Here is a 24,990-nt window from a genome sequence, read left to right as displayed (position 1 = left end):
CAGAGATTGTCAAATTGGATTTAAAAAATAAACCTCAGTTATATGCTCCTCAGGAAAAACACATTTAAACCATCAGTTGCTGCGTTAATATCAGACTAAGTAGAACACTCTGCCCAACAACAGGAGAATATGTGTTCTTTTCAAATGTACAGGGAACATTGACCAGTATAGACCATCTTGTGAACCACAAAACAAGTCTCAATAAATGTAAAAGCTTTCTTGTCATACAAAGTATGTATATTTTCTGACCACAGTGATATTAAATAAGAAATGATTAACAGATCTGTGGAAAATCCACAATATTTGGAAACTAAACAAAATGTTTCTTTACATGATACATGGTTCACAGAAGAAATCAAAAGAGAAATGAGAAATTATTTTCAACTGAATGAAAATGAAAACAGAGCACATCCCTGACTTAGACTGGTATTTAAGGTGTGCATGGAGGAAATTGGATTGAAGTATTAATACATGCAACACGTTGGATGAATCTTCAGGACATCATGCATGGTGAAAGAAGCCAATTTCCAAACTTTGAATATTACGAATCTTAAAAGCACCAAGAGAAAATAAAGATTCCATTTATATAACATTTTCAAAAATGACAGAATTACAGAGATGAATAATAAATTAATGTTGACCAGGACTTTGAGACAGAGTGGGAGAAAGGGTGTTGAATGTGACTTGTAAAGATAGATCTTTGTGATGATAGAATAGTTCTGTATTTTGATTATAGTAGTAGAGCTTACACAAATTAACATGTCTGATAAAATGGAATAGAACTATACACACACATTCTCTCCCAAATTGAGAGTGTGTATAAAATTGTATGTATAGGAGTTCCGTGATTAACGAACCCCAGCGAGGATATATGAGGCCTCACTCAGTGGGTTAATGATCTGGCATTGCTGTGGCTGTGGTGTAGGTCAGCAGCTGTAGCTCTGATTTGACCCTTGGCCTGGGAACTTCCATATGCTGCAGGTGCAGCCCTAAAAAAAAAAAAAAAATTGTATATATAAAACTAATTAAATCTGAATAATGTGTGTGGATTGTACCATTTTGCAACTTCTTATGAATCTATAATCATTTCATGATATAAAGTTTAGAGAAAAATTGAAAAATTTCTGGGATGGCGCTAAATCAGTACTCAAAGTGAAATTTATAGGACTAAGTGCTCATGTTATAAAAGAAAAAGTTCTGAAATCAATGATCTTAGCTTCCACATTCAGAAAGTAGAAAACGTTGTGCAAATTTAAAGAGAAGAAAGGAAATCAATGAAATAGAAAACAAAACCAACAGAAAAAAATGGGAATAATGTAGAAAAGTAGGAAAAGTAAATCATAGTGTTGTGGTTTGGTTTTCTTCTGCTTGGTGTTTGTGAGAGTCTTGAATCTATGGATTTTTACTTTTCATCACATTCGAAAATTTTAGTGCAATTATATCTTCAAATTTTTTTTTTCTGTCACTCCATTTCTCTCCTTTTGTGACTCCAATTATCTGTATGTTGACCACTTGATATTTTCTGAACTCATGTATTCTTTATTCAGTTAAAAAATTCCTTTCCCTCCTCTGTTTGATTTTATAGTTTGTATTTCTGTGTATTTATGTTTTGCTCTAATATGCTATTTTAGCCAACACATTTTTCATTTTAGAGACCACATTTTTCATCTCTATATGTACCATTTGGATTTTTGAAATGCATTTCATTTCTTTCCTTATTGTGTACATGTTTGAACATATGGCACATTTATTTATTTATTTATTTATTTATTTGCTTTTTACGGCCGTACCTGTGGCATATGGAGGTTCCCAAGCTAGGAGTCCAATCGGAGCTACAGCTGTCTGCCTATGACACAGCCACAGCAACACCAGATCCGCATCTGCGACCTACACCACAGCTCACGGCAATGCCAGATCCTTAGCCCACTGAGCAAGGCCAGGGATCGAACCTGCAACCTCATGGTTCCTAGCCTGATTTGTTTCCACTGAGCCATGATGGGCGCTCCTGGAACTATTTTGTAATAGTTGTTTTAGAATTCCTATGTGCTAATTCTTTTCATCCTGGTATTGTTTGGGGGGTTTCATATTGAATGATTTTTCTTCTTAGTGTGGGTTGTGTTTTCCTGCTTTGTTGTGTGTTTAATGATTTTTGATAGGATGCTAGGCATTTTAAAGTTCATGTTGAGTGGCGGATTATTTTGTATTCCTGGGATGTAGTCAAGTTACTTGGAATATATTTGATCCTCTATATTTATTTTTAAGCTTTGTTATAGGATGTTTGGAATAGCCTTTTGCATAAGGTTAACAGTTATTTTAGGTGATTATGTAAATCTAGTCTCTTTTATAGGGCCAGCAATAGATGTGGGTGGTCATAGTTATTTTTTACATTTCAGGTGTTTAAATCATATGTATTATGTTGATCTTTTACCAGTTTTGCTGACTTTACTTTTGACACACTACCTACCATACCATAAATACAAATAGGAAGCATGCGTGTTGGTATCTGTAACACATTATGATAAATGCTGTGTTGATAGCATTCCTTAATTGGTATAGCAATTCAAAGAAGGAAGAAGTTAATTGTTACGGGAATCATTTCAGTAGGGATGTAGAGAAGTGGCTGAATTTCAGAGAAATGGAGCAGGTTGCATCTATAGGATTTGGGACTACATGAAGTGACTGAAGAAAAGTGAGGAGGAATGGATGACTGGCTTGGGCAATAGGTTATGCCATTCATTTAAACATTAACCTAGGAACTTCTGTATATGTATTTATACATTTGAGTTCCTTTCGGACATTTTTTGGCATACAGTTGGTAATTGATATAAGCTTTCTGTGAAGTAATTCTATCCCAGAGAGAATTTAAAAGAGGTTCCATTGTGAAACCCTAGATAGCATAACATGTACGAAACCTTACTCTGAAGTACTGGTTTTACACTGACAAAAATCTTGTCTTTTATTATACTAAAAAGAACTCAGTTCAGTTTGGGTTTCTTTTGCATAGCTGGGCTGTCTATTGATATATCTGCTTTTTAAAAATGTTCTTGCTTTACTAATCTTTTGGGCTTCACTAGCACTTTTATTTAAGTCTTTATATATAATGAAGGAGGCGATACCTAAAGCTAATATTGAGGTTTGCCTAATATAACTAGGAAAAACACAAGTCAGCAGCATATTTAAGGTTAGAGTCTAGAGATCTCGATTCCCAACTTAATTTTGTGCTGCTGGCCTACCAACTACAACTATGAGAATACAAATAGGAAATACTTTTATGAAGTCACTACTTTTGAGTTTAAAGACATTTTAGAGTATTTTACTATCGTATTGTTTTATTCGTCTTATAATACAGTGACGATCCCTTTTGAACCTACGGATGCAAAAAGGGGCAAAAAAAGCTACTGCTCTCCTCTGCCATGGTCATTATAAGTGTCCTGGGAAAGCAATTAGATATGTAGCAATTTTCTGAGCTACTCTCCTTGGAGTGTCACATTAGATTTAACCTAACATCCTGGATTGCATCGCTGTTGTGGTATGTACCAAGTGTGGCGGGGGTACCCAACAATATTTCCTTGCATTGTCCCTAATAAATATTTGCCCAAGAGTGGGTAGGGTGGAAGGGGAAAGAAAGAAATGTTTTCCTCCTGTAGAGGAAACTTGTAATGTAGGACTTATTTATAGAGTATTTATAGTCCATTGTTGGTCACTGGGTGTGTCATCGTGCTCTATCCAGGTTGAATATCTGAGGTAGTTAAGAAGCCACTTCAGACTGAATTAGATCTATGCGTTCTCTTATTTATACTTAATTTTGTAAACTAACAATATGCCCTTCCATAGAGAAATGATTTTAGTGACAATGAAAGCTGTTTTCCTTCAAGAGACTAAAAGTTTGAGATCTATTGACCCTGAATTTAGCCAGATCTATGTTGTGTAACTTGGGGGAAATTATGAAATGCAACACGTTTTCTTCTTCAATGAAAAGATAACAGTTAAATGAAAGAACATTAGCCATCTGCAAGCTTTGTAAAGGATGCTTTGAAAAGATTAGATTAGGTTACCCTCTTTCTCTTCTTCTTTCCCTTCGTTTTATGGGATATAGGCTTTTTATTGATACCCATATCTTTACATAGCTCTTCACACCTATGGAATAGTTCATTGGTTTTCTCTGTCATTGTTGATTTATTGTTGTGTTGTTTCAGCATCTAAAGCCCTTTTTCTTACAACTTAATGACTCATACTCCATTCTGAAGTAAATCTTGGCATTTCTGTCATTGGCTTTTGTACATTTAGGAAAAAAAAAAAGTTTACATGTCAGACCAACTTCCTGTCATAGTTGCTCTTAAAATTCGAATGAAACAAAAGTTTGCCAAATACTTTTAAATATCTTTCTTACTTTATCTTACCTAAAAAAAAAAGAGGAATTTACTCTTTCTTTAGATTGTTTAATAAGCAGCTTTCTTTTTCAGCTACGGTTGAGGGTTTACTCTTTTCCCTTGAGGCTATTAATATTCATTGCCGTCCGACTGGCTGATTGGACTGGGATAGAACACTGATTCTGATAGATTAAAGAAAAATAATCTATTGGAGATAAAGCCTCTATTCCATGAGTACCTCTGATTCTAATGTCATTTACTCTACCCCATCAGATTTGAATGTTCTTCTATTCAGATACCGATACCCCTGAATGTGCATTTTGTTAACTGGGTAATGGGGATATAGGATGGGAGGTATGGGGATATCTGTTTGCCCTCTTCTCCTAGAGTAAGGAGCTAAAACAGAATGGTCTGTGTCTGCTTACCTGCGATAATGTAATGGGTTGATATTGGCAGGAGCTTGTGGTTTGATGTGCCATCACTTCCATCAGTAAGGTTAATTGCTAACAAATGGCTAAATGGGAATTTAGGGGGAAGGCTACAGCCGTCTGCTATGCTAGTGGTAACGGGAGTTCTGGCGCCATTTCAGGGTCACTATTTGTATCTGTCTATCAGAGTTAGAATACAGTTGTTTCTCTCAGTTTCAGCCTTCTCTATAGAATTTCTGTCAATTGTTTGACTCCATTAAGTGTGCAGAGGAAATAAAAGCCTGAATGACCAATCCACCAGGGGCTATGGATAGACCCTTTCATTGTCCATACTCAGAGCACTGCATTAGGTCTCATTATCCATTTATAATAAGCGACCTCTGCCCCCTGGGTCATTGAAAAATATTCAGTGTGCCTTTCTGACACATAGGGCACCTTTCTGAGCAGACACATCAAACAATGGGACGTCTGGTAGTCTGGAGGACTAGCACACATAGCAGGTTTTAAAACACACAGCCTTGTGCCAGATTACTCTGGCAATTTGCTCTTGCATGGTTCATAAATGGGCTAAGGGGAGCCTCGTGTCTAGAAGATAAATGTAATGTTCCTTTCCTCTTTTTTCTGTTTCTCTTCTGTTTTAAAAATATTTTGGTCATGTTTTTAGTTTTGTTGTCTAGAGAGGATATGCCTTCAACTCTGCTTTTGCATTTTCTGATACAAAAATATGGAAAGATTTGGATATAGTAATGGAGAGAGCCATCATCTTTGGAAAATATTAACCAAATATGCGCAGGGTAGCTCTAGAGGTTATCTGTTATGTTAAAAACCTGTCCGCTCTTCCCCTGCTCTGCCCAAACTGGTAGGGATTAAATATCCCACTGAAAAGTTTGAGAAATCGTTTGATTGTTTCTTAGTCCAGATTTCTCCTGTAATGTAAATTTGGACCACATTCTGGAAGGCTCAGCTCATCTGGTGGTTCTGTCTCCAGCCCTGGGAAAAGATGGAGATAACACAGTGATTAGTGGCTGAAATATATTCATCCAATAGAAAGCAAGAAAACTGTTATGTCTAGAGCTTCACACTGTAAACTGAAGGTATCCTTCTAAGAATCTTGACTACCAGTTACTAATCATGTGGTCTTCGGACAGAGCCTTGTTTAATACCGAGAGGAGTTAATCATTTGCCCGAAGTATGTTGGGATAGGAAAAGTAAAAGATTGAGAGCCAATCTTTTCAGCAATTCTTTAGCAGTTCATGTGAAGAAACATTGAGAAAGGGGGAACATGTTTATAGAAGTACTCTTTAAGTGTAAGATGCATCCATTTCATTAATAAAGCCTTGTTCCTCTCTTAGAAGCTTCCTTATTTTCCATTTAGTGTCACATATATTGGATTGATCAGTTTATTAAAAATATATGCAACACACAGGCATTCGAAGAAACCTAGTCTATGACAGTAAATTAGCAGCCACACTATCCGGTAGAACTTCCTTCTATTTCAGGGAAGTAGTTTTCAGATGAAGTGATCTGCTGTAGCATGCTCTCAGATGCTGAATGCTGAGGTGTTATTTCCAAAGAAGACAGTTGAGTTCTAGCACAGATGTTTCCGTCCAAAACAGTTATGCAAAACCATATAGTTGTCAGAACTCTCTCCATGACAAGAATTAATGTATTAACTGGATTATAGCACCATTTGACAAATTGCTTACTAAATAGATCAAAATTGATTAGACATTCTGTATTTGAATTGACAAATGGCTACATTAGGAGAGGGAGGGAAATCCATTAATTATAGCCACTCTCAACCACAGGAAATATAATCATATAAATATAGATTTTGTTAAATCAAAAATCTCTACTTTATGGTAGCATCGCCTATATGTGTATTTACATCTCTTTGCTGTTAATAGAAGGGCTATTTTTGGCTACTGCCCTTCAAATTAAAAATTTTTTAAATGTGCTCTATATTACGGTCTCTCCTGATTGTGCCATAGTTTTTAGTTACTATTCCGGAAAAGTAGAAAAGAGCAGGGAAACTCAGCCTTTCTGCTTGGTTCTCGGCTGCACCTCTGCTTGTCCATCGTGCCCTGGCATTTTCATGTCATTTAAGTCAGCAAAGCTGTGCTCTTGGCTTTGACAGTGTATAAACTTTTATCACTACCGAATTCCTCCTTTTTAGAAAAAAATTTTTTTCTCATGACCTTTCTTACTGAAGGTAACTAACCGAGTGACCAGAGCTTAAGGGAGGTGGATGAATGCTATGGATTGTGTCTGTCCAAGTTGGATCTGTTCTCCTTATTGTTGTCATATGACGGGAGGCTCTTTGCCATGTGATTTTTGTGGAACTTGGTGGAGAGACAAGAAACACTGAAGTGCCTTTATTGCCTTTATACCATTAGTTTCTTCCCTTTTGTACTATGCTTACTTTGTATTTTATAACCACACGAAGAGCATCAGAACCACCCTTACATGATGTCAAGTCTGGGTCAAAGCTGAGATTTATAAGGAATATTTGGGGATTTGGAATATTTGTTTTTTCTTCTCTTGGGCTCTCTGCCGCCTTCCCGGCTATTTTCCAGGTGCCAGTGGTTCCTCCCACGGTTATGTCATTTATACCCTTAAATATGAAACCAAAACAATATTCTCTAAAATGAATTCTTATTAATTCTTCAAGGGTATAATGTAATGTGTGGCCCAAAGTACTTTCTTTTTTTTTTTCAGGTCAATGAATTTTATTACATTTACAGTTGTACAACGATCATCACAACCCCATTTTATAGCATTTCCTTCACAAACCCCAACCCCCCAACCTATCTCTTTTGGAAACCATGAGTTTTCCAAAGTCTGTGAGTCAGTTCTGCAAAGAAGTTCATTGTGTTCTTTTTTTTTTTTTTTTTTTTTTTTAGATTCCACATGTCAGTGATAGAATATGAAGTTGGTGTCTCACTATCTGACTAACTTCACTTAGCATGATAATTTCTAGGTCCATCCATGTTGCTGCAAATGCCATTATTTATTTCCTTTTAATGGCTGAGTAATAGTCCATTGTGTATATGTGCCACAGCTGCTTTATCCACTCCTCTGTCCATGGACATTTAGGTGGTTTCCATGTCTTGGCTGTTGTAAGTAGTGCTGCAGTGCACATTGGAGTACATGTATTTTTTTCCAGTTGTGGTTTTCTCTGGATAGATGCCCAGGAGTGGAATTTTTGGATAAAATGATAATTCTGTTTTTAGTTTTCTGAGGAATCTCCATACTGTTTTCCACAGTGGTTGCACCAGTGTACATTCCCACCAACAGTGTAACAGGGTTCCCTTTATCCATACCCTCTCCAGCATTTTCTTTTCTGTTACTGTATGTGAGGCTACTCTGCTTGACTGTAACTTTCTTGTGTTGAGACTCTGTATCAATGATATAGTTTATATGGGGGAATAAACAACTCTCAAATGTTTCACATGAAAAGTTTAATTTAATAAACTTCTAGGTAAAAACATCATGAATTGAAGCAGTTTTTACTTCAGCTTATGAACATGGTCTTTGGCGTTCGTGGTTCTAAATTCCACTGCTACTCTTTGCTATCTGGGGGACATTGAGCAAGTAATTTAATTTCTCTGTGCTTTAGTTTACCTGTCATTAAAATTGAAATTAATAATAGTTATGTTACAAGATTGTTGTTGGATTAATTGAAGTAATTCATCCAAAAAGCTTTACACATTATCTTGGATAGAATAAAAACTTATTAAAGATTAGCTTTTGATTGTAGTTAGTGTTAACAGAAATAATATCCTTTCTCTCCTTTTCGGTCTTTCTTGCCATTCTCAATTCCAAGGGCTATATGACCAAGATACTGCCAGGTAGCGCAGCTAAAGATGCTTTTTTTTTTTTCCCTCCATTTTAGGGCTGCACCCGTGGCATATGGAAGTTCCCAGGCTAGGTATCCAATTGGAACTGCAGCTGCTGACCTGCGCCCCAGCGACAGCAATGCCAGTTCTGAGACGTGTCTGTGACCTACATTGCAGCTCATGGCAGTGCTGCATCCCTAACCCTCTGAGCAAGGCCAAGGATCGAACCCACATCCTCATGGATCCTAGTCGGTTCATTACTACTGAGCCATGACGGAAACTCCAAGGTGCATTGTTTTTAACAAAGAGCAGTAAAGAGAAAACGTTTGTGCCAGATCATATCCATTGTGTTTTTAAGTGGTCATCTGGACAAGTATGGCTCCTAATGTGAGCATTTTTAAAGCTACAGAGAGAAGTTCTACTCAGCAATTCTGATTTATTGATGCAAATTGAAAATTTCTTTTAGGCCTGCTTGTTTTGAGCATTTTCATTCCCTGAGTAATTTATAGGGATTTGAATTTTTCTTGGTGTCTACTGCATTCTGAAAGGCTTTTTACTCTGGGCATTCTTTCTGATAGTTGTCTTAAGACTCTGAAACTTTTGCATAAAAGGTAAGCCTCTGAACCTGCAGTCTTCTGAAATGCTGGGAGAACTCTTGGTTTTCTGAGATGATCCTTGGACTCATTGCTTACTACTCCAGCAAGCCTTTTATTTTCCACTCAGAATTCTTTGAAGTTTCTAATAAACATATTCATATCATATTATCTAGGTGATTTGCAAAAAATATGTTTAGAAAGCAATGGGAGAGAAAGAGAGGAAGAATGGAGGGAGGGAGGGAAAAATGAAGGAAGGAAAAGAATGAAAGAACAGAAAGAAGGGGAGACAAAGGGATGGACTATTAGAATTTGTGATAGAGAATAGGAGTCAGATGCTCTACAGTAAACTAAAGCTAAACGTATGATCCTCACACATTAGGGCTGTGCAGAAACAACACAGCCTTGAGTCCTTCACAGATCTTATGTTCTTCCACGAAAAGAATCAAGGTGACTCTGTGTCTGTCCGGAGGTCAAGAAATGTTTACTCAGTTCATTCATGCAACTTCCTTTAGAAATTTCTTTATGATTATGGAAGTATTCAAACATACAAAGTAGAGTGAGTAGTATAATAAATCTACATTGAAGATTCATTCATTCTTCAAGATTGCCCAGCTTAAAGAAATAACATTCTGTCACTCATTTCTTATGTTTCCTTAAATCTCTCTCTGTCTTTTTTTAATGTATGTTGGATGAATTATGGGAAAGCCACCTACTCTTTTTTTTTTTTTTTTTAATCTTTTCGCCATTTCTAGGGCCACTCCTATGGCATATGGAGGTTCCCAGGCTAGGGGTCTAAGCGGAGCTGTAACCGCCGGCCTACACCAGAGCCACAGCAACATCAGATCAAAGCCATATCTGCAACCTACACCACAGCTCACAGCAATGCTGGATCCTTAACCCACTGAGCGAGGCCAGGGATCGAACTCGTAACCTCTACGTTCCTAGTTGGACTCATTAACCATTGCACCATGACGGGAACTCCCACCCACTCTTATGTCTTTTCTCCTGTGACTACCTTGTATGTATCTAAAGATAAGGGTTTAAAAATAGGGAGATAACTCTTTTCAGCAGTAAGTTGTGAAGCAGTAGATGGAAGAGCAAGCCTTGGAGAATGTTTTCTTGGGTTTGGAGAGGGAAGCCTACGGTGGTGGTAGGGTAGTATTCTCCATCTCATTCTCCCCCCAGTCCTCTTGGTTCTATGAATTTTATGGCTTACTTCGAGTTTAAGTCTTTAAGTGTTTAATTTCTCTGCTACGTGGAACACATCCTGGATCTTTAAATGATTATTTGGAAAGATGTTAAAATACATTCTTAAGTATAGGTTGAAAATGTTGATGTCTTCACTTTCAAATACTTTTATTCACTCTCCATGCCAGGACTTTGCCTCTTTCGCTTAGGCCAAAGAAAGTCTGTACTTAATTCTTCCCGCCAGGTAATGACCTGGTCTAATCTAGTATATAACTGGGTAGTAAAAAAGTGAAGCATAGAAGAAGCTGCATTAACTCTCTGCAGAAAATGTTTTTTGGGAGTTCTCATTGTGGTGCAGCGGAAACGGATCTGACTGGTAACCATGAGATTTCAGGTTTGATCCCTGACCTTGCTCAGTGTGTCAGGCATCCAGCATTGCCATGAGCTGTGATGTAGGTCACAGACGTGGCTCAGATCCCGAGTTGCTGTGGCTGTGACTGTGGCTGGCAGCTGTAGCTCTGATTAGACCCCTAGCCTGGGAACCTCCATATGTCGCAGGTGCGGCCCTCAAAAGCAAAAAAAAGAAAAAAGGTTTTTTGCCGTTTTTACATTTACAGACGATTCCCTCTGCTTTCTTTTTGTTTGTCGGTCGTTGTTGAGGAGGCCAGACTGAGTACATTAGATTCTTCGCTCTTCAGCAGTGCCATTGTAGGTGGACTCAAAAAACAGTACATTTCCAATAACTGGCCTATTGCTACTTGTATAAATTGATACCTTGATGACTGAATGCAGTTTAATGATCCCAAGCAGTGATTTTTTACCTTCAAGACATCAATTTGCAATATTTTCTGTGTAACCTCTAACTGATCTTAGTCTCTTACAGAAGTTATTCTATTTTAGAGTGTGCCTTGAATTTAGAATGGAGAATTGATTATTCCTGAAAGAGAGGCGTCTAACATACAGGGTTAGCTGTGAGACTACATTTGCCACTATTGAAACATTATAACTCATGATTTTACCTAGAATTAGCACTAGAGAGCATCTAGCTTTTGGCAAATGGGCATTTTTCTCAACAAAAACACTCCCTACCATGTGTACTTGAGCAGTTGTTAGAAGCTGGTCCTATATTTGATATGTGTGTGTGTGTGTAAACACAGAGATATGGTAAATGGAGACATGTAGAGTCAGCGAGAGTATAAGCACATCCATTTCCCTTTTTAAAGAAAATGTCACAAAACCTAAGAAAATAGGAGGGAAATGAATGACTCAGCAGGCAGTAAGCTCAATTTTTGTTTCAGGCCTTGGTTTCCATCATTCATTGATAGGCCTCTGGTTTCTTTGTTTTCCTTTCTTGACTTCTTGACTTTCTTGACCTCACTAACCATATCAGTTGTAGTGTGCTTAGTCCACAGCTTTATAAATATAAATTTTTAAGTAAGTACATGGTACAGAAAGTTTGAAAGCTACCAAGGAATATTTCGTGGAAAATGAGTCATCCCTGTCTCCAGCCATTCTTATCTCCTCCGATGCTGTGTCAAGGTGAAGAACCGTGATAAGAATGGTTTTGGGAGTTCCTGTCAGGGCTCAGCGGAAACAAATCTGACTTGCATCCATGAGAACGCAGGTTTGATCCCTGGCCTCACTCAATGGGTTAAGGATCTGGCGTTGCCATGAGCTGTGGTATAGGTTGCAGACACAGATTGGATACCGCGTGGCTGTGGCTCTGGTGTAGGCCGGCAGCTGTAGCTCCGATTCAACCCCTAGCCTGGGAACTTCCATATGCCATGGGTGCGGCCCTAAAAAAATAAAAATAAAAAAAGAATGGTTTGGAAATGCTATAGAATTGGGTTGTGATGATCATTGTACAACTATAAGTGTAATAAAATTCGCTGAGTTAAAAAGAAAAGAATGGTTTTTGTTGTTATGTAGACTTATATGTCTGGGCAGATTATTTAACCCTTGATAAAGGTGTTCTCTCAAATCTACAAGCAAGTATCATACAGACATAATATAATCTTTAAATAGTAGACTCTTCTAGTTATCTTGCTGCTGGTTAAGTGTACATGTACTATAGTTGTGCTATGAATCAAGTTGCCATAATACACATTAAATTGTGTATACCTTACCAAGTGACCTTAATTGCAAAGGTGTCGAAGGGATTTGCAGTTTATTCGGGCCTCAGGAGCATGTAAGGACAGTTTGAAGTTTTCAGTGGCGTAGCTGGTCTTGCTGATAGCGTGAAGGTATCATATTTTATTCTTTCTCTTGGTTATATGATATTTAAGGTTACATGGACGAACACAACTAGCTTGTGAACACGTCTAGGCTACTTCCAGGTATAATGGGTCCAGATGCGAAATGTCACATGACCGTTATGGTAGCAGGAATCCCAAATGAAATCTCCTTAGTTTATGTCTTCTGTGGGACTATTGTATGATACTTGGCGAGGGGGGGCAGGTCAGAGGATGCAGAGCAGGCCAGGGAGGAGATGCTCCCTGTGTTGTCAGTTATCCAGTGAAATCTATTATCTCATAAGCAATGAGAATATGTCATTTTTCTAATTATATATTGCCTGTGACTGTTCTTCTGGGAATGTGGAATAAAAGGAAAGTGAAACCAGAGATGTACAGTGACTGACTGTTAGAAAACTTTAATAATTAATTAGAGAACATCTATGGTACCGCAGGGTCAGGGTGCAAGGAAGATCATTGATCCGTTTAATATATAACGTAGGTAAAGCTTGTTCCCTTTTATGTATTGTAACACTTCAGCAATTGCACGGGTGCAAGAGATGGCTTCTGATAAACAGAATAGCCTGTAATATATCGTGCTATTGCTTAATTATTCTGAGTGTGAAATTCAGCGAATTCCTTTATGTTTAAATTGAAAACATAGGCTTCAGTAGTATGCTGCCTATGTCCTAAGGTAGTTAGGTGTGTTCTTTTTTTACCTTAGAGCCTGCTCTCCTTTTTAAAAAAATTACTTTTAAAAAAGGCCAGGGTTGGAGTTCTCGTCATGGCTCAGCAGTAATGAACCCAGTTAGTATCCATGAGGACGTGGGTTCGATCCTTGGTCTTGCTCAGTGGGATAAGGATCTGGTGTTGCTGTGAGCTGTGGTCTAGGTTGCAGACGCGGCTCGGATCTGGTGTTGCTGTGGCTGTAGCTCTGGCAGCTGCAGCTCGGATTCAACCCCTGGCCTGGGAACCTCCATATACTGCAGGTGAAGCCCTAAAAAAAAGACAAAAAAAAAGTCCAGGGTTTAATTTTGGCCGCTTTGATAGTATGAAAGCATAACTTTAAAATTTTGTATACCTCTGATTAGTACTATTTACATGTCTTTGTTGGCTGTTGTATTTCCTTTTCTGTGAATTGCTTGTTTCTTCCAAAAGGCCTTAGACCCTTTTTGCCTTTGGATGATTTGTCTTGGAGCCTTTCTTTTTTAAAGGCAAATTTTAGTTTCTATCCTAAGAAACTACATTCCCAAGCACCATTTCTTCCTCAGAGCCTGAGTGCTTTCTGATCAGAAACAGAGTTTGGTCGAGAGCCCTCTTTTATTGTATGGCTGCTATATAAATGCTGTTTTTAATAAGTACCAAAAATATATTGAAGTTTGTCCTTGGATGAGAGTTTATCACTGTTGGCCTTTGGGTGAACTTTGAGCCTGAGCTGTTTCATTCAAGGCAGCATGATGTCATTTAACTCACAAATTTCTCTGTTGCTGGAAAAAGGAATGCTGTTCCCCTAAATAACCTAAAGGACTGAATAATGCTGGCCCAACATTATTCACCTCTCAGGTCTCCACTAAAGACTTCAGCATGCTCAGGGTTTTATTGTCTGTAGAGAAAAACAAAAGCTCTGTCTTGTCCTGGATCTGAAGAATACTTTATTCTATGGCTCATTCAGCTGCCAGTATAGCCAATATAGCTCACTCTCACTTCTGCAAAGACAAACTTTTGGATACATTTTTGTTTCTTTATAGTAAAAGACATTCTTTCTAGAGACTTTCTTTCTAGAGCCAACATGAACATAGTTTTCAACAGAAGCTAAAGCAGAGAGCTCTATCTCACATAAAAATAAAACCCAAAAAACTAGATACCATTTGGATCAGCGTTTCCCCCCTTACTTGAGACGTGAATTTCCCTGATTCCAATAGCAGTGAGATTTATTTCTGGGAATAGAGTTGCTTTTTCGCATCTCCGGAGTCAGGAGCGTGGAGTTCGCCAGCAGCAGAACCTGTGCTTGATTATCAGCTGTGTCCTCTGAAGCTTCCAGAGCTCCAGCTAAGAGAATTTATTACCGGGAGTTCAGGAGATACAGGGAAGACTAGAACAAGAACAGAACAGAACTTAATGGATTTTCCCTTCATTGGGTTCATAAATAAGCACTGCTCATTGTTTGCCATTATGCTTTGTGTTAGTTTATGTGAAAAGGATGCTTGTAACCTGTATGTGGTTAGCCTTTTAACTTTCATATGCATTGTCAACTTTTTTTTTTCTTTCATTGCTTTAAGGGCAAATGGTGCTGGGGGCAAATACTTATTCCTTTTATTCTTTCATCTTAACGGGATATCTAAACCCTACATACCCTGTTGTAAACTCCATAGTTAGAGGAGATTTGATTTTTTTTCCTGAATATCTAAACCATGCCTGATACACTAAAAAAAGCTGTGTATTCAATATGTTAATGGTAAAAACTTGTCTTCTGTCTTTCAGCTGGAAGGCTAGATTTGTTGCAGATGAACTGAGGCTATTAAGATCTAGCTGTTACTTTTTGGGCATTTTAGAAAGAATTTGATTCCTTGGAACGGAAGGTATACAGTTATTCCTTTGGGTAAAACACCCTGAAATATTAAGAGGTTTAAATTTCCCCAGGACGAATAATAACTCATTCTTGGAACCTTGATTCAAACCTGCTTCTCCCTAACTTCAAGTGCTTGTCTGTATTCATTCCATTTAGTAACATTTAAAAGGAAATATCTTTAGATATCTGTTCATACAATGTTTGTAACTCCTTAATTCAGCAATTGTCATTTGAATAGCTCAATACTGTGTGTGTTTAACAGCATCTAAGTCAATACCTTTAACTTTGTACTATTTATAGTATATTTTATGTGAGTAATTTGTAAAAATTCTGTGCTTGTATTATGGTGCAAAAAATCTGAAAATTCATAACCAAAATTCAAAAAATTCAGAGTACTCTGGGTAAGTACTTATGGATTTGAGAAGTTATATTATGAATTGACAGTTTACTTGGGATTCAGACTTAGGGGCATTTTCAGAGGACCATTTACTCTTTCTGTCCATAATTTTACTTAGGTGGTTCTACTAACTTGGAAGGTTTTTTGGGGAGAGGGGCATTGTTTGATGAACAGGACTAATTTGCAAAGGTCAGTGCTGAAGCAGATTTGGTTTTGTTTGCTTTGTATATAAACACATATAAGATATATAAATATATTCATAGAAATACACATATACACACACACTCGGATATCACTGTAAGACAGCAAAATACACTGAGTGATTTTTTTTTAGCTTTATTTACTGGCTGGAAGCATGATCTGCTTTCCTGAGAAGACAATATAAACAAAGTCTAGCTCACAGTTACCTCATAATTATCTCTTCACCCTGCCCTTGGTTGTTGATCTATACTTATCAAATGCCTGTGTGTACAGGCAATACTTTTGAAGTTGTGTTCTCTAAAGAAAATTGACAGTGTATCCTTTTTAGTTAGATGGATAGGCTTATTTTAAATTACCCTGCTAAAGGTTTAAGGATAGAAATGGCAGGGATTTTTATTTCAAAATTCCCTATTTTCCTCACCCAAGATTATTAATTATCTAACAGCAAGTGGTAAATGTAAAAGATGCTCTTTTTCTTTAGGGAGAAGGTAGGTATGTTGGTCCATTGAACTCAGGCTTGCAGTATATGTAACTATTTTTCTACAAACAAACACGTTTAAATTCTCTTTTGCCCCTCCATCCTAACAAATAAGGGAAAAAAATTAATCTCAGTCAGTTATAACCTCCTCCATAATCTCATCTAAATGCAACAGGAATTACAGAGTGCAAAGCTCTGAGACGGGAGAGTTAGAAATATTTTATCCTTTTTTTCCCCCACTTTTTGGGGCCATATCTGTGGCATATGGAAGTTCCCAGGTTAGGGGTCGGAGCTACAGCTGCTGGCTTATGCCACAGTCACAGCAATGCAGGATCCAATCCGAGTCTGCGACCTACACCACAGCTCACAGCAACGCTGGATACCCAGCCCACTGAGTGAGGCCAGGGATTGAACCTGCATCCTCATGGATACTAGTCGGATTCGTTTCGACTACACCGTAACGGGAACTCGCAGAAATATTTTATCTTTATTGTTACCACTGAGATGTTCCAGTTCCCTGCCGTATCATTGGCTATGGTCTATAAAGGTCTCTCCAGCATCCATCCTTATTTCTATTTCAAAGCCTTTTCAAAGCCTGTCAGTTTTCTGGAGCTCGTCCATATTACCCTTGGACGCATATTTTTTTTATAATGATTTTTTTTTTTTTTCTTTTTAGGGCTGCATCTGTGGCTTATGGAGTTTCCCAGGCTAGGGATCAAATCGGAGCTACAGCTGCTGGCCTATGCCAGAGCCATAGCGACATAGGATCCTTAAGCCACTGAGCAAGGCCAGGGATCGAACCCACATCCTCATGGTCACTAGTCAGATTCATTTCTGCTGTGCCGCAATGGGAACTCCTATTTAAAATTTTTTTATTTTTTATTTTTTTTGCTTATAATGATTGTTATTTTTCCATTATGGTTGGTTTACAGTGTTCTGTCAATTTTCTGCTATACAGCAAAGTGACCTAGTCACACATATAAATATATGTACACATTCTTTTTCTCACATTATCCTCCATCATGCTCCATCACAAGTGACTAGGTATAGTTCCCTGTGCTATACAGCAGGATCTCATTGCTTATCCACTCCAAACCCTTGGACGCATATTAAACTTTTTTCTTATCTGATCCCCAGGGAACTTGGATAGGTTGTCACAGACTTGGCTGTGCAGACACACTGTGTGCATACTTCCTCTTCTCTTGCACATGTGGAGTCTCCTGCTACATCCTTGACCTCTTTCTCTACCTAAGAGTGAAGATAAGATTTTTCACAGCTGTTCCTGACACTCCTGAATCCTGTCATTTCATATCCTTCCTGGGAACCCTCTTTCCTTTCCTTGCTCAAGTCTCAAGATATCTTGCCTAATAATTGGCTGGTTAGAGAGCCTGGAAGCTTTGCTTTTAATTATCATACTTTAAATATGATAATCCTTTTCTAATCCTAGAGTCAAGGTTTCTTCATTGTTACCTGGTTTGTTATTGCTTCCCCCAGGTAGTAAATATGGAATATTCTTTCATATTTCTCCGCATGGCTTGGGGAAAATTTTAAAATGTAATGAAATGTGAGGGAGAGGGAAGTATATTTACTTCAAATTGAAATTCCACCATACTTGTATTTTTATATTGTGAATCTTCTGTGTGCTTCAAAGCATTCTTAATTTGAATACTATTTTCTAATGAACGTAAGTATGAAAACTCTCTAGGAATTCCAGATTCAGATTTACTGTTTCATAAATAATATATTCGCTGTTTTTTACCACTTTTTGGGGGGAAACAGTGGAGGGCCTGGAAAAAAAGGAGGAGGAGAATTCTTTTTAAAAAACTTTTGGGGGAGTTCCCGTTGTGGCGCAGTGGTTGACGAATCCGACTAGGAACCATGAGGTTGCGGGTTCGGTCCCTGGCCTTGCTCGGTGGGTTAACGATCCGGTGTTGCCGTGAGCTGTGGTGTAGGTTGCAGATGCCGCTCGGATCCCGAGTTGCTGTGGCTCTGGCGTAGGCCGGAGGCTACAGCTCCGATTCGACCCCTAGCCTGGGAACCTCCATATGCTGCAGGATTGGCCCAAGAAATAGCAAAAAACAAAAAAACTTTTGGGGAGTTCCTATTTGGGCTCATCTGGTTACAAACCCAACCAGTATCCATGAGGATGTGGGTTTGATCCCTGATCTCACTCAGTGGATTAAGGATCAGGTGTTGCTGTGAGCTGTGGTGTAGGTCACAGATGCTCCTCAGATCCTGCATTGCTGTGGTTGTGGTGTAGGCTGGCAGCTACAGCTCCAATTGGACCCCTAGCCTGGGAACTTCCATGTGTCGCAAGTGTGGCCCTAAAAAGCAAAAACAAAACAAAGCTTTTCACTGTAGGAAATTCCAAACATACACATAATTAGAAAATAATGGTAGAATGACTCTCTATGTGCACGTCTTTCAACGTCAACAATAATCAACTCGTGACTAAACTTTGTTTCATGTTATCATCCTATTCCTCATCCCATCTCTGCCATTGGATTATTTGTAAATTTACCATTTCTTTGGCTATGCCTGCAACATGCAAAAATTCCCAGGCCTGGGATCGAAGTCATGCCACAGCAGTGACAACATTGGGTCCTTCAACTGCTGAGCCACCGCGGAACTCTCCTAAGTTTATTCCATTTTTGGTGGTGGATCCGTAAGTATCCTACCACTGTGGTTTCATTGCTTCATCCAGAATCCAAAACTCCATTCATTTAGTTAATGCCTATGGAATGTTTATTCTGCAGCAGATACTAGCCCGGGCTCAGCATATATAGAGTATATTGTAAATTCTTGGAAAAATTCACATTAGGTACTTGTTAGTTACTCCAGGGTATAATTTCTTAACTTCTTTTCAAGTTTCTCCAGTCTTTCCCATCACATTGCCCTAGCTTTATTTTTAGGAAAAAGAAGAAAAGAAAGAAAAAGCCCTAGACTAGACCGTCTGCTGATCCTCCCTCCCTGCCCCCTTTGCCTTCCTGATTCATCGCTCACTCTCAGCTTGCCTGACCACATCCAACCACACTGGCTTCCTGATATTTCTGAAACATTTCCTTTATGTCTCCACTTCAAAATCTTTGTACTTGGAGCTCCTGTGGTGGCGCAGTGGAAACAATCTGACTAGGAACTATGAGGTTGTGGGTTCGATCCCTGTCCCACTCAGTGGGTTAAGGATCTGGTGTTGCCATGAGCTGTGGTGTAGGTTGCAGACATAGCTTGGATCTGATGTGGCTGTGGCTGTGGTTGTGGCATAGGCCGGCAGCTGTAGCTCCGATTGAACCCCTAGCCTGGGAAACTCCATATCGCGCAGGTGCCGCCTTAAAAAGCAAAAAAAAAAAAAAAAAAAAAATTAAAAAAAAACAACTTTCTCCTTGATGTTCTGTTTATAGCACTCAACCTCAGATATCTGCATGGCCTAATCCCTCACCTCTTCAAAATCTTCTCTGCCCTCGGCTGCTTTCCAAAGTATATCCTGACCTCTAGATATTTATCCTTATTGCCTTCCTGACTGCTATTTAGGGAGTAGCGTTTCAAGTTATCCTCTTCCTCTGTTCTGTATTAAGAATTTAACATGAAATTTATTTATTAAAAACATGATAGGGAGTTCCCTGGTGGTCTTGTGGTTAGGACTTGGCACCTTCACCACTGCAGCCCAGGTTAGATCCCTGGTCTGGAAACTAAGATCTCATATCAAAGGGCTGCACACTGCAGCCAAGAAAAAAAAAAAGGCGGGAAAGTAAAGATAAAACAGTTCCCTTGTGGCTCAGTGGGTTAAGGATCCAGCTGGCTCTGGTTACTGCTATGGAGTGGGTTCCATCTCTGGCCTGGGAGCTTCCAAATGCTGTGGGTGGGGCAAAAGCAGATTATAAATGTTTGGGGGACAATTTTGAGAACATAAATTTACTTATAAATTTATAAGAACATAAATGTTCTTATGTTTTGCAATATACAGCAAAATAATTTGAGTATACTTAAATATTAATAGTCGCTTATTATGGTATTCTTTTCATCATGATATTCAAAATCCTAAGAAATTAGGTGTTAGGCTTTAGTGATTGCTTGTGTTTTGTGCCAGATGCCAGCATCCCTCTCAGCTGTAGAACTGTGATTTGGACGAAGCAGTAGGGAACAGTTTTTTTCTTTTTTTTGCTTTTTAGGGCTGCACTGGCGCCATATGGAGGTCCCCAGGCTAGGGGTCGAATTGGAGCTTTAGCTTCTGGCCTACGCCACAGCCACAGCAATGGCAGATCTGAGTCACAGCTCACAGTAACGCCGGATCCTTAACCCACTGAGCGAGGCCAGGGATCAAACCGGAATCCTCAAGGATACCAGTCTGGTTCGTTACTGCTGAGCCATAATGGGAAGTCCTATGTTGTTTAAAATCTTATTCTGCATTCTTCTGTTCTCCTTCTATCTCTTTCACTAAGATTTGGTTCTTCAAATTACCTTGTTCTGGCAAGAGTGTGATGAGATTAGCATTCTCTCCACTTGTGAAAGTGTGTAACTCTGGGAGCGTGTAGATATGTTCATATGCTTTGATTTCATTTTTAGGCATGTAGCCTAAGGAAAATAATACACATGTGGAAGTATATATACATATCTCTGGGTCATGGAAATTCTGAGCTTATTTTCTTCTTCTCATTCTTTTCTGTTTCATCCAGGCTTCTTTAATACTCATCTACTTTCCTTGCTATTTTGTTCTCTTGCTTTTCTTTTCTCGATTTCCTCTCAGTGCTTATCCCTTTGTTTCTCCTAGCATTACAGTGTATATGGAGCCAAAGAGTATATGGGAAATCTCTGTATCCTCTGCTGAAATCTTGTTGTGAACCTAAAATTGTACTATTTTCTAAGGAAAGTAAGCAAATAAAGAGTATGGGACTAAGTTTTCGTTGGGATGATATTTGGTTCACAGTAGGAACTCCATAAATTTTTTTTTAGTTATTCCTTTGACTAAACAAAGGCTCCTCTTCACATAAGAAAGTAGGTGCTCGGTGTTTAAGCCTATTTCCTGCCATTTAAGCATCAGGGAAACTACTGAAGTATCCACAAAAATGAAATATTTCTTTGGATAAATGAATATTTGGATACAAGTGTTTTGAAATTAAAAAAGCAGTTTAATGCCTTCTATTTATATTAAATGTAATAGACTCTTACAGAATCTTATTATTTGACATTTGTTTCAAAAACACCTTCCTTGGAAGTTCCCATCGTCATATAGTGGAAGCAAATCTGACTAGCATCCATAAGGACGCAGGTTCGATCCCTGGCCTTGCTCAGTGGGTTGAGCTGTGGTGTAGGTAGCAGATGCAACTCGGATTCCGAGTGACTGTGGCTATGGCTGTGGGGTAGGCCAGCAGCTACAGCTGATTTGACCCCTAGCCTGGGAACCTCCTTATGCTGCAGGTGTGGTGCTAAAAAGCCAAAAAAAAAGTTAAAAAAAAAGTAAGGAGTTCCCGTTGTGGTGCAGTGGTTAATGAATCTGACTAGGAACCATGAGGTTGGAGGTTTGATCCCTGGCCTTGCTCAGTGGGTTAAGATCCAGCGTTGCCGTGAGCTGTGGTGTAGGTTGCAGACTTGGCTCTGATCCCGAGTTGCTGTGGCTCTGGTGTAGGCCGGTGGCTACAGCTACGATTAGACCCCTGGTCTGAGATCCTCCACATGCCGCGGGAGCGGCCCTAGAAAAGGCAAAAAGACAAAAAAAAAAAAAACAAACAAAACACTTCCTGGAGTTCCCTGGTGGCTCAGCAGGTTAAGGATCCAATATAGTCAACTGCTTTGGCTCGGGTTCAATCCCTTGCTTGAGAATGTCTGTATGCCATGGGTGTGGCCAAAAGAACCCTTCCCAAATTATAGGAACAGCATCAGATTCCTTTATTAATTGGAGGTGATGGAAATGTCTTGAATCCTGAAGGCTAGGCATGGCATTGATGCATCCGTAATGGGATAGTCACTGCTCCTTAACCCACTTGTGCTGTTTAAGATGCAATAGGTTGTTTATTTCTTTTACAGTGATGCATGTAATGACTAAATTAGTACAGATGTTTTTAAAAGTATACACTCGGAGGTTTTTCTTATTCCTAAGAAATTCAGTCTTTCTTGTTCATGGATTATTCGAACTGTCTTTGTGCATTAAATGTCATATTGTGTAAATCATCACAGTATAGGATGGTGATGCCCACATTCATTTTTTTTTTTTTCTCTGCATAGATTAGAGTTGCTTAAATATGTTTTCTTTCTTATGCAGTGGTTCCCCCTGGAAGTCCTGGGCCCATTACTCGGCATGGGTCCTATGACAGTTTAGCTTCTGACCACAGTGGACAGGAAGATGAAGAGTGGCTGTCTCAGGTAAAACTCTGAAATGTTTGGTCTATTAAAGTGAAAGAGATCAGAAATCTGTTACCTGTTTTTATTCCTGGATTTCATAAATGTATTTGCCTCAGAGGAAAATGGGCAGAATTGGGATTTTTTTAGGATGTGCAAGTGTTAATCAGTTGTCTTTCCATAATAAGAATTTCTCATAAGTATTGGTGCAGTATGTATGTATTAGACACATACACATATACATCTATGAGTGTGTATGTTAGTTTTCATACAGAGAGAGCATAAAATTTGCATGTCTTTCAAATAATCCATTTATATCCCCCAGGGCCTTGGATTTCAGGTGGACTGTTTGGATTAAAATAAGAATTGGGGAGTTCCCATTGTGGTGCAGCAGAAATGAATCCGACTAGTATCCATGAGGATGTGGGTTCAATCCCTGGCCTCGTTCAGTGGGTCGGGGATCCAGCCTTGCTGTGAGTTGTGGTGTAGGTTGCAGACGCGGCTCTTATCTGGTGTTGCTGTGGCCATGGAGTAGGCTGGCAGCTGTAGCTCCAGTTTGACCCCTAGCCTGGGAACTTCCATATCCCACACACGTGGGCCTAAAGAAAAAAAAAAAAAAAAAAGAAAGAAAGAAAGAAAAGAAAAGATAAAGAAAGAAAGAAATAGGGAGTTCCCGTCGTGGCGCAGTGGTTAACGAATCCGACTAGGAACCATGAGGTCGCGGGTTCGGTCCCTGCCCTTGCTCAGTGGGTTAACGATCCGGCGTTGCCGTGAGCTGTGGTGTAGGTCGCAGACTCGGCTCGGATCCCGCGTTGCTGTGGCTCTGGCGTAGGCCGGTGGCTACAGCTCCGATTCAACCCCTAGCCTGGGAACCTCCATATGCCATGGGAGCGGCCCAAGAAATAGCAACAACAGCAACAACAACAACAACAGACAAAAAGACAAAAGACAAAAGACAAAAAAAAAAAAAAAAGAAAGAAATAAAAAAGTACTGACCTTGCTAAAACATGGAAGCCATTCAACAGTCTCTGGGATCTGTTTTGTAGAGGAACCATTTTCGGAAGACTGGGCCCCTGCTCTGATTAGGAAAGTTGCATCTGCTTATCTGGCCAAGTCCTGGGTATGCCCGCCTGAGTTTCCTTTCCTAAGCTCCTATAATGCCACTCCCAGGGGTCTCAAAGCAGGCCGGTGACAGCTTCAGCTGACCCTTCCTCCCCTTGCCAGGTGAAGCTCTCTCCATCTCAAGTGCTTTGAAATAAAAGATACTTGGGCAAATTTCAAAATGATGAGATTACAAGTGACTTCACTGCAAATGCTGTTGTGTCTGTCTCAAGTCTGACATCATTTGGTGAAGTTAATGACCTGTCTCCGATTACCAATCCTGCGGCTTTTCATCAGACAGGTGCCTCAGTGCAGGCCGGGTGCAGTTTCTCAGGGAAGGGGAGCCTGCAACACTGAAGGGAATCCGGAAAGTGGAGAATCAGAGTGTTTCTAGAGGACATACATTTCATCACACCGAAAATACTCTCAGGAAGCTCCATCGTTCTGGAGAACACCACAATAAAGTAAAAAAAAAAAAAAAAAAAAAAAAAAAAATTAAAATAACGAAAAAGAATTCTGGCCAGGAAACCACTGTCCTTCACTTCAACTTTTCAATTAGCAAAAGGGGTAATGTGTGCTGTCACTGTGAAAGTATACGCAATATGTTTGTGCCGCATACAACAGCAGAGTGAGCAGGAACATCTGGCCATCGCCTCAGTGAAACTGCGCAGGCATCTGTTTACCTCTCGGCTCTGTGACACAGAATGCTCTATCTGTGGCCTCATTTACATTGTAGAACACAACTCCTTGAATGAGAAATCACCATCCTGAATCTGAGTAGTTTTCTCCCCGTGATTAGTAGGAACATGCTTATTGTTCCAAGACCAGGATGCTCTTGCTGTGTAGGACTTACACACCCAGAGCTGCCCCTCTGCGAACCTTTTCAGTGATGTTTTGTTAAGAATTAATCACCCCAATCAGAAAAATGTGATTAAATATAAAAGAACTCAGGGCAGACATAAGGCACATGGGAAGTCTGTTCCATAAAGTATGTATACAGACCTGGATGTCGCAATTACGAGACATTGAAAAATAGTGTTGCACCGAAGGTTTGCCTATTTAGTCTGTTATTGAAGTTGCTCATTTGTAAAATCGCATAGTATGTTTATTTTTAGGTTCTACCCTGTGTCCGATTCTCTGCTGTAATGTTGGCAATATTCCCTGCCTCCTCCATAGAGCAGGAAGTTCATAAAGCATTTGGGTATTTCTGATTTGAAGCATTTAAAATACCTGTGTCATTGTTCATGGTAGTTGAGCAAACA

The 24,990-nt window shown here is 39.2% G+C and overlaps 1 protein-coding gene across 23 annotated transcripts in view; it reads left to right on the top strand.

Moving 5' to 3' along the window:
• Positions 1-24,990, top strand: part of BCAS3 (BCAS3 microtubule associated cell migration factor) — a 580,731-nt gene that overhangs the window by 265,253 nt on the left and 290,488 nt on the right. For all 23 annotated transcript variants that reach the window (XR_014821299.1, XM_084985051.1, XM_084985045.1 and 20 more), the window contains one exon: positions 22,551-22,651. Coding sequence is in view for 22 of the 23 variants with exons in the window: in XM_084985051.1 (XP_084841177.1) it covers positions 22,551-22,651 (101 nt within the window). In the remaining variant the exon portion in view is untranslated. The remainder of the gene's footprint in view (positions 1-22,550; positions 22,652-24,990) is intronic.

This window comes from Sus scrofa, chromosome 12, assembly GCF_054392235.1.
Source record: "Sus scrofa isolate SSC_HxYL_T2T_F1_AM1 chromosome 12, Sscrofa_HxYL_maternal_Yorkshire_Landrace_v2.0, whole genome shotgun sequence".
Classification (NCBI taxonomy): Eukaryota; Metazoa; Chordata; class Mammalia; order Artiodactyla; family Suidae; genus Sus; species Sus scrofa.
The sequence above is the reverse complement of the archived record's forward strand: the minus strand, read 5'-3'. Positions and strand labels throughout refer to the sequence as shown.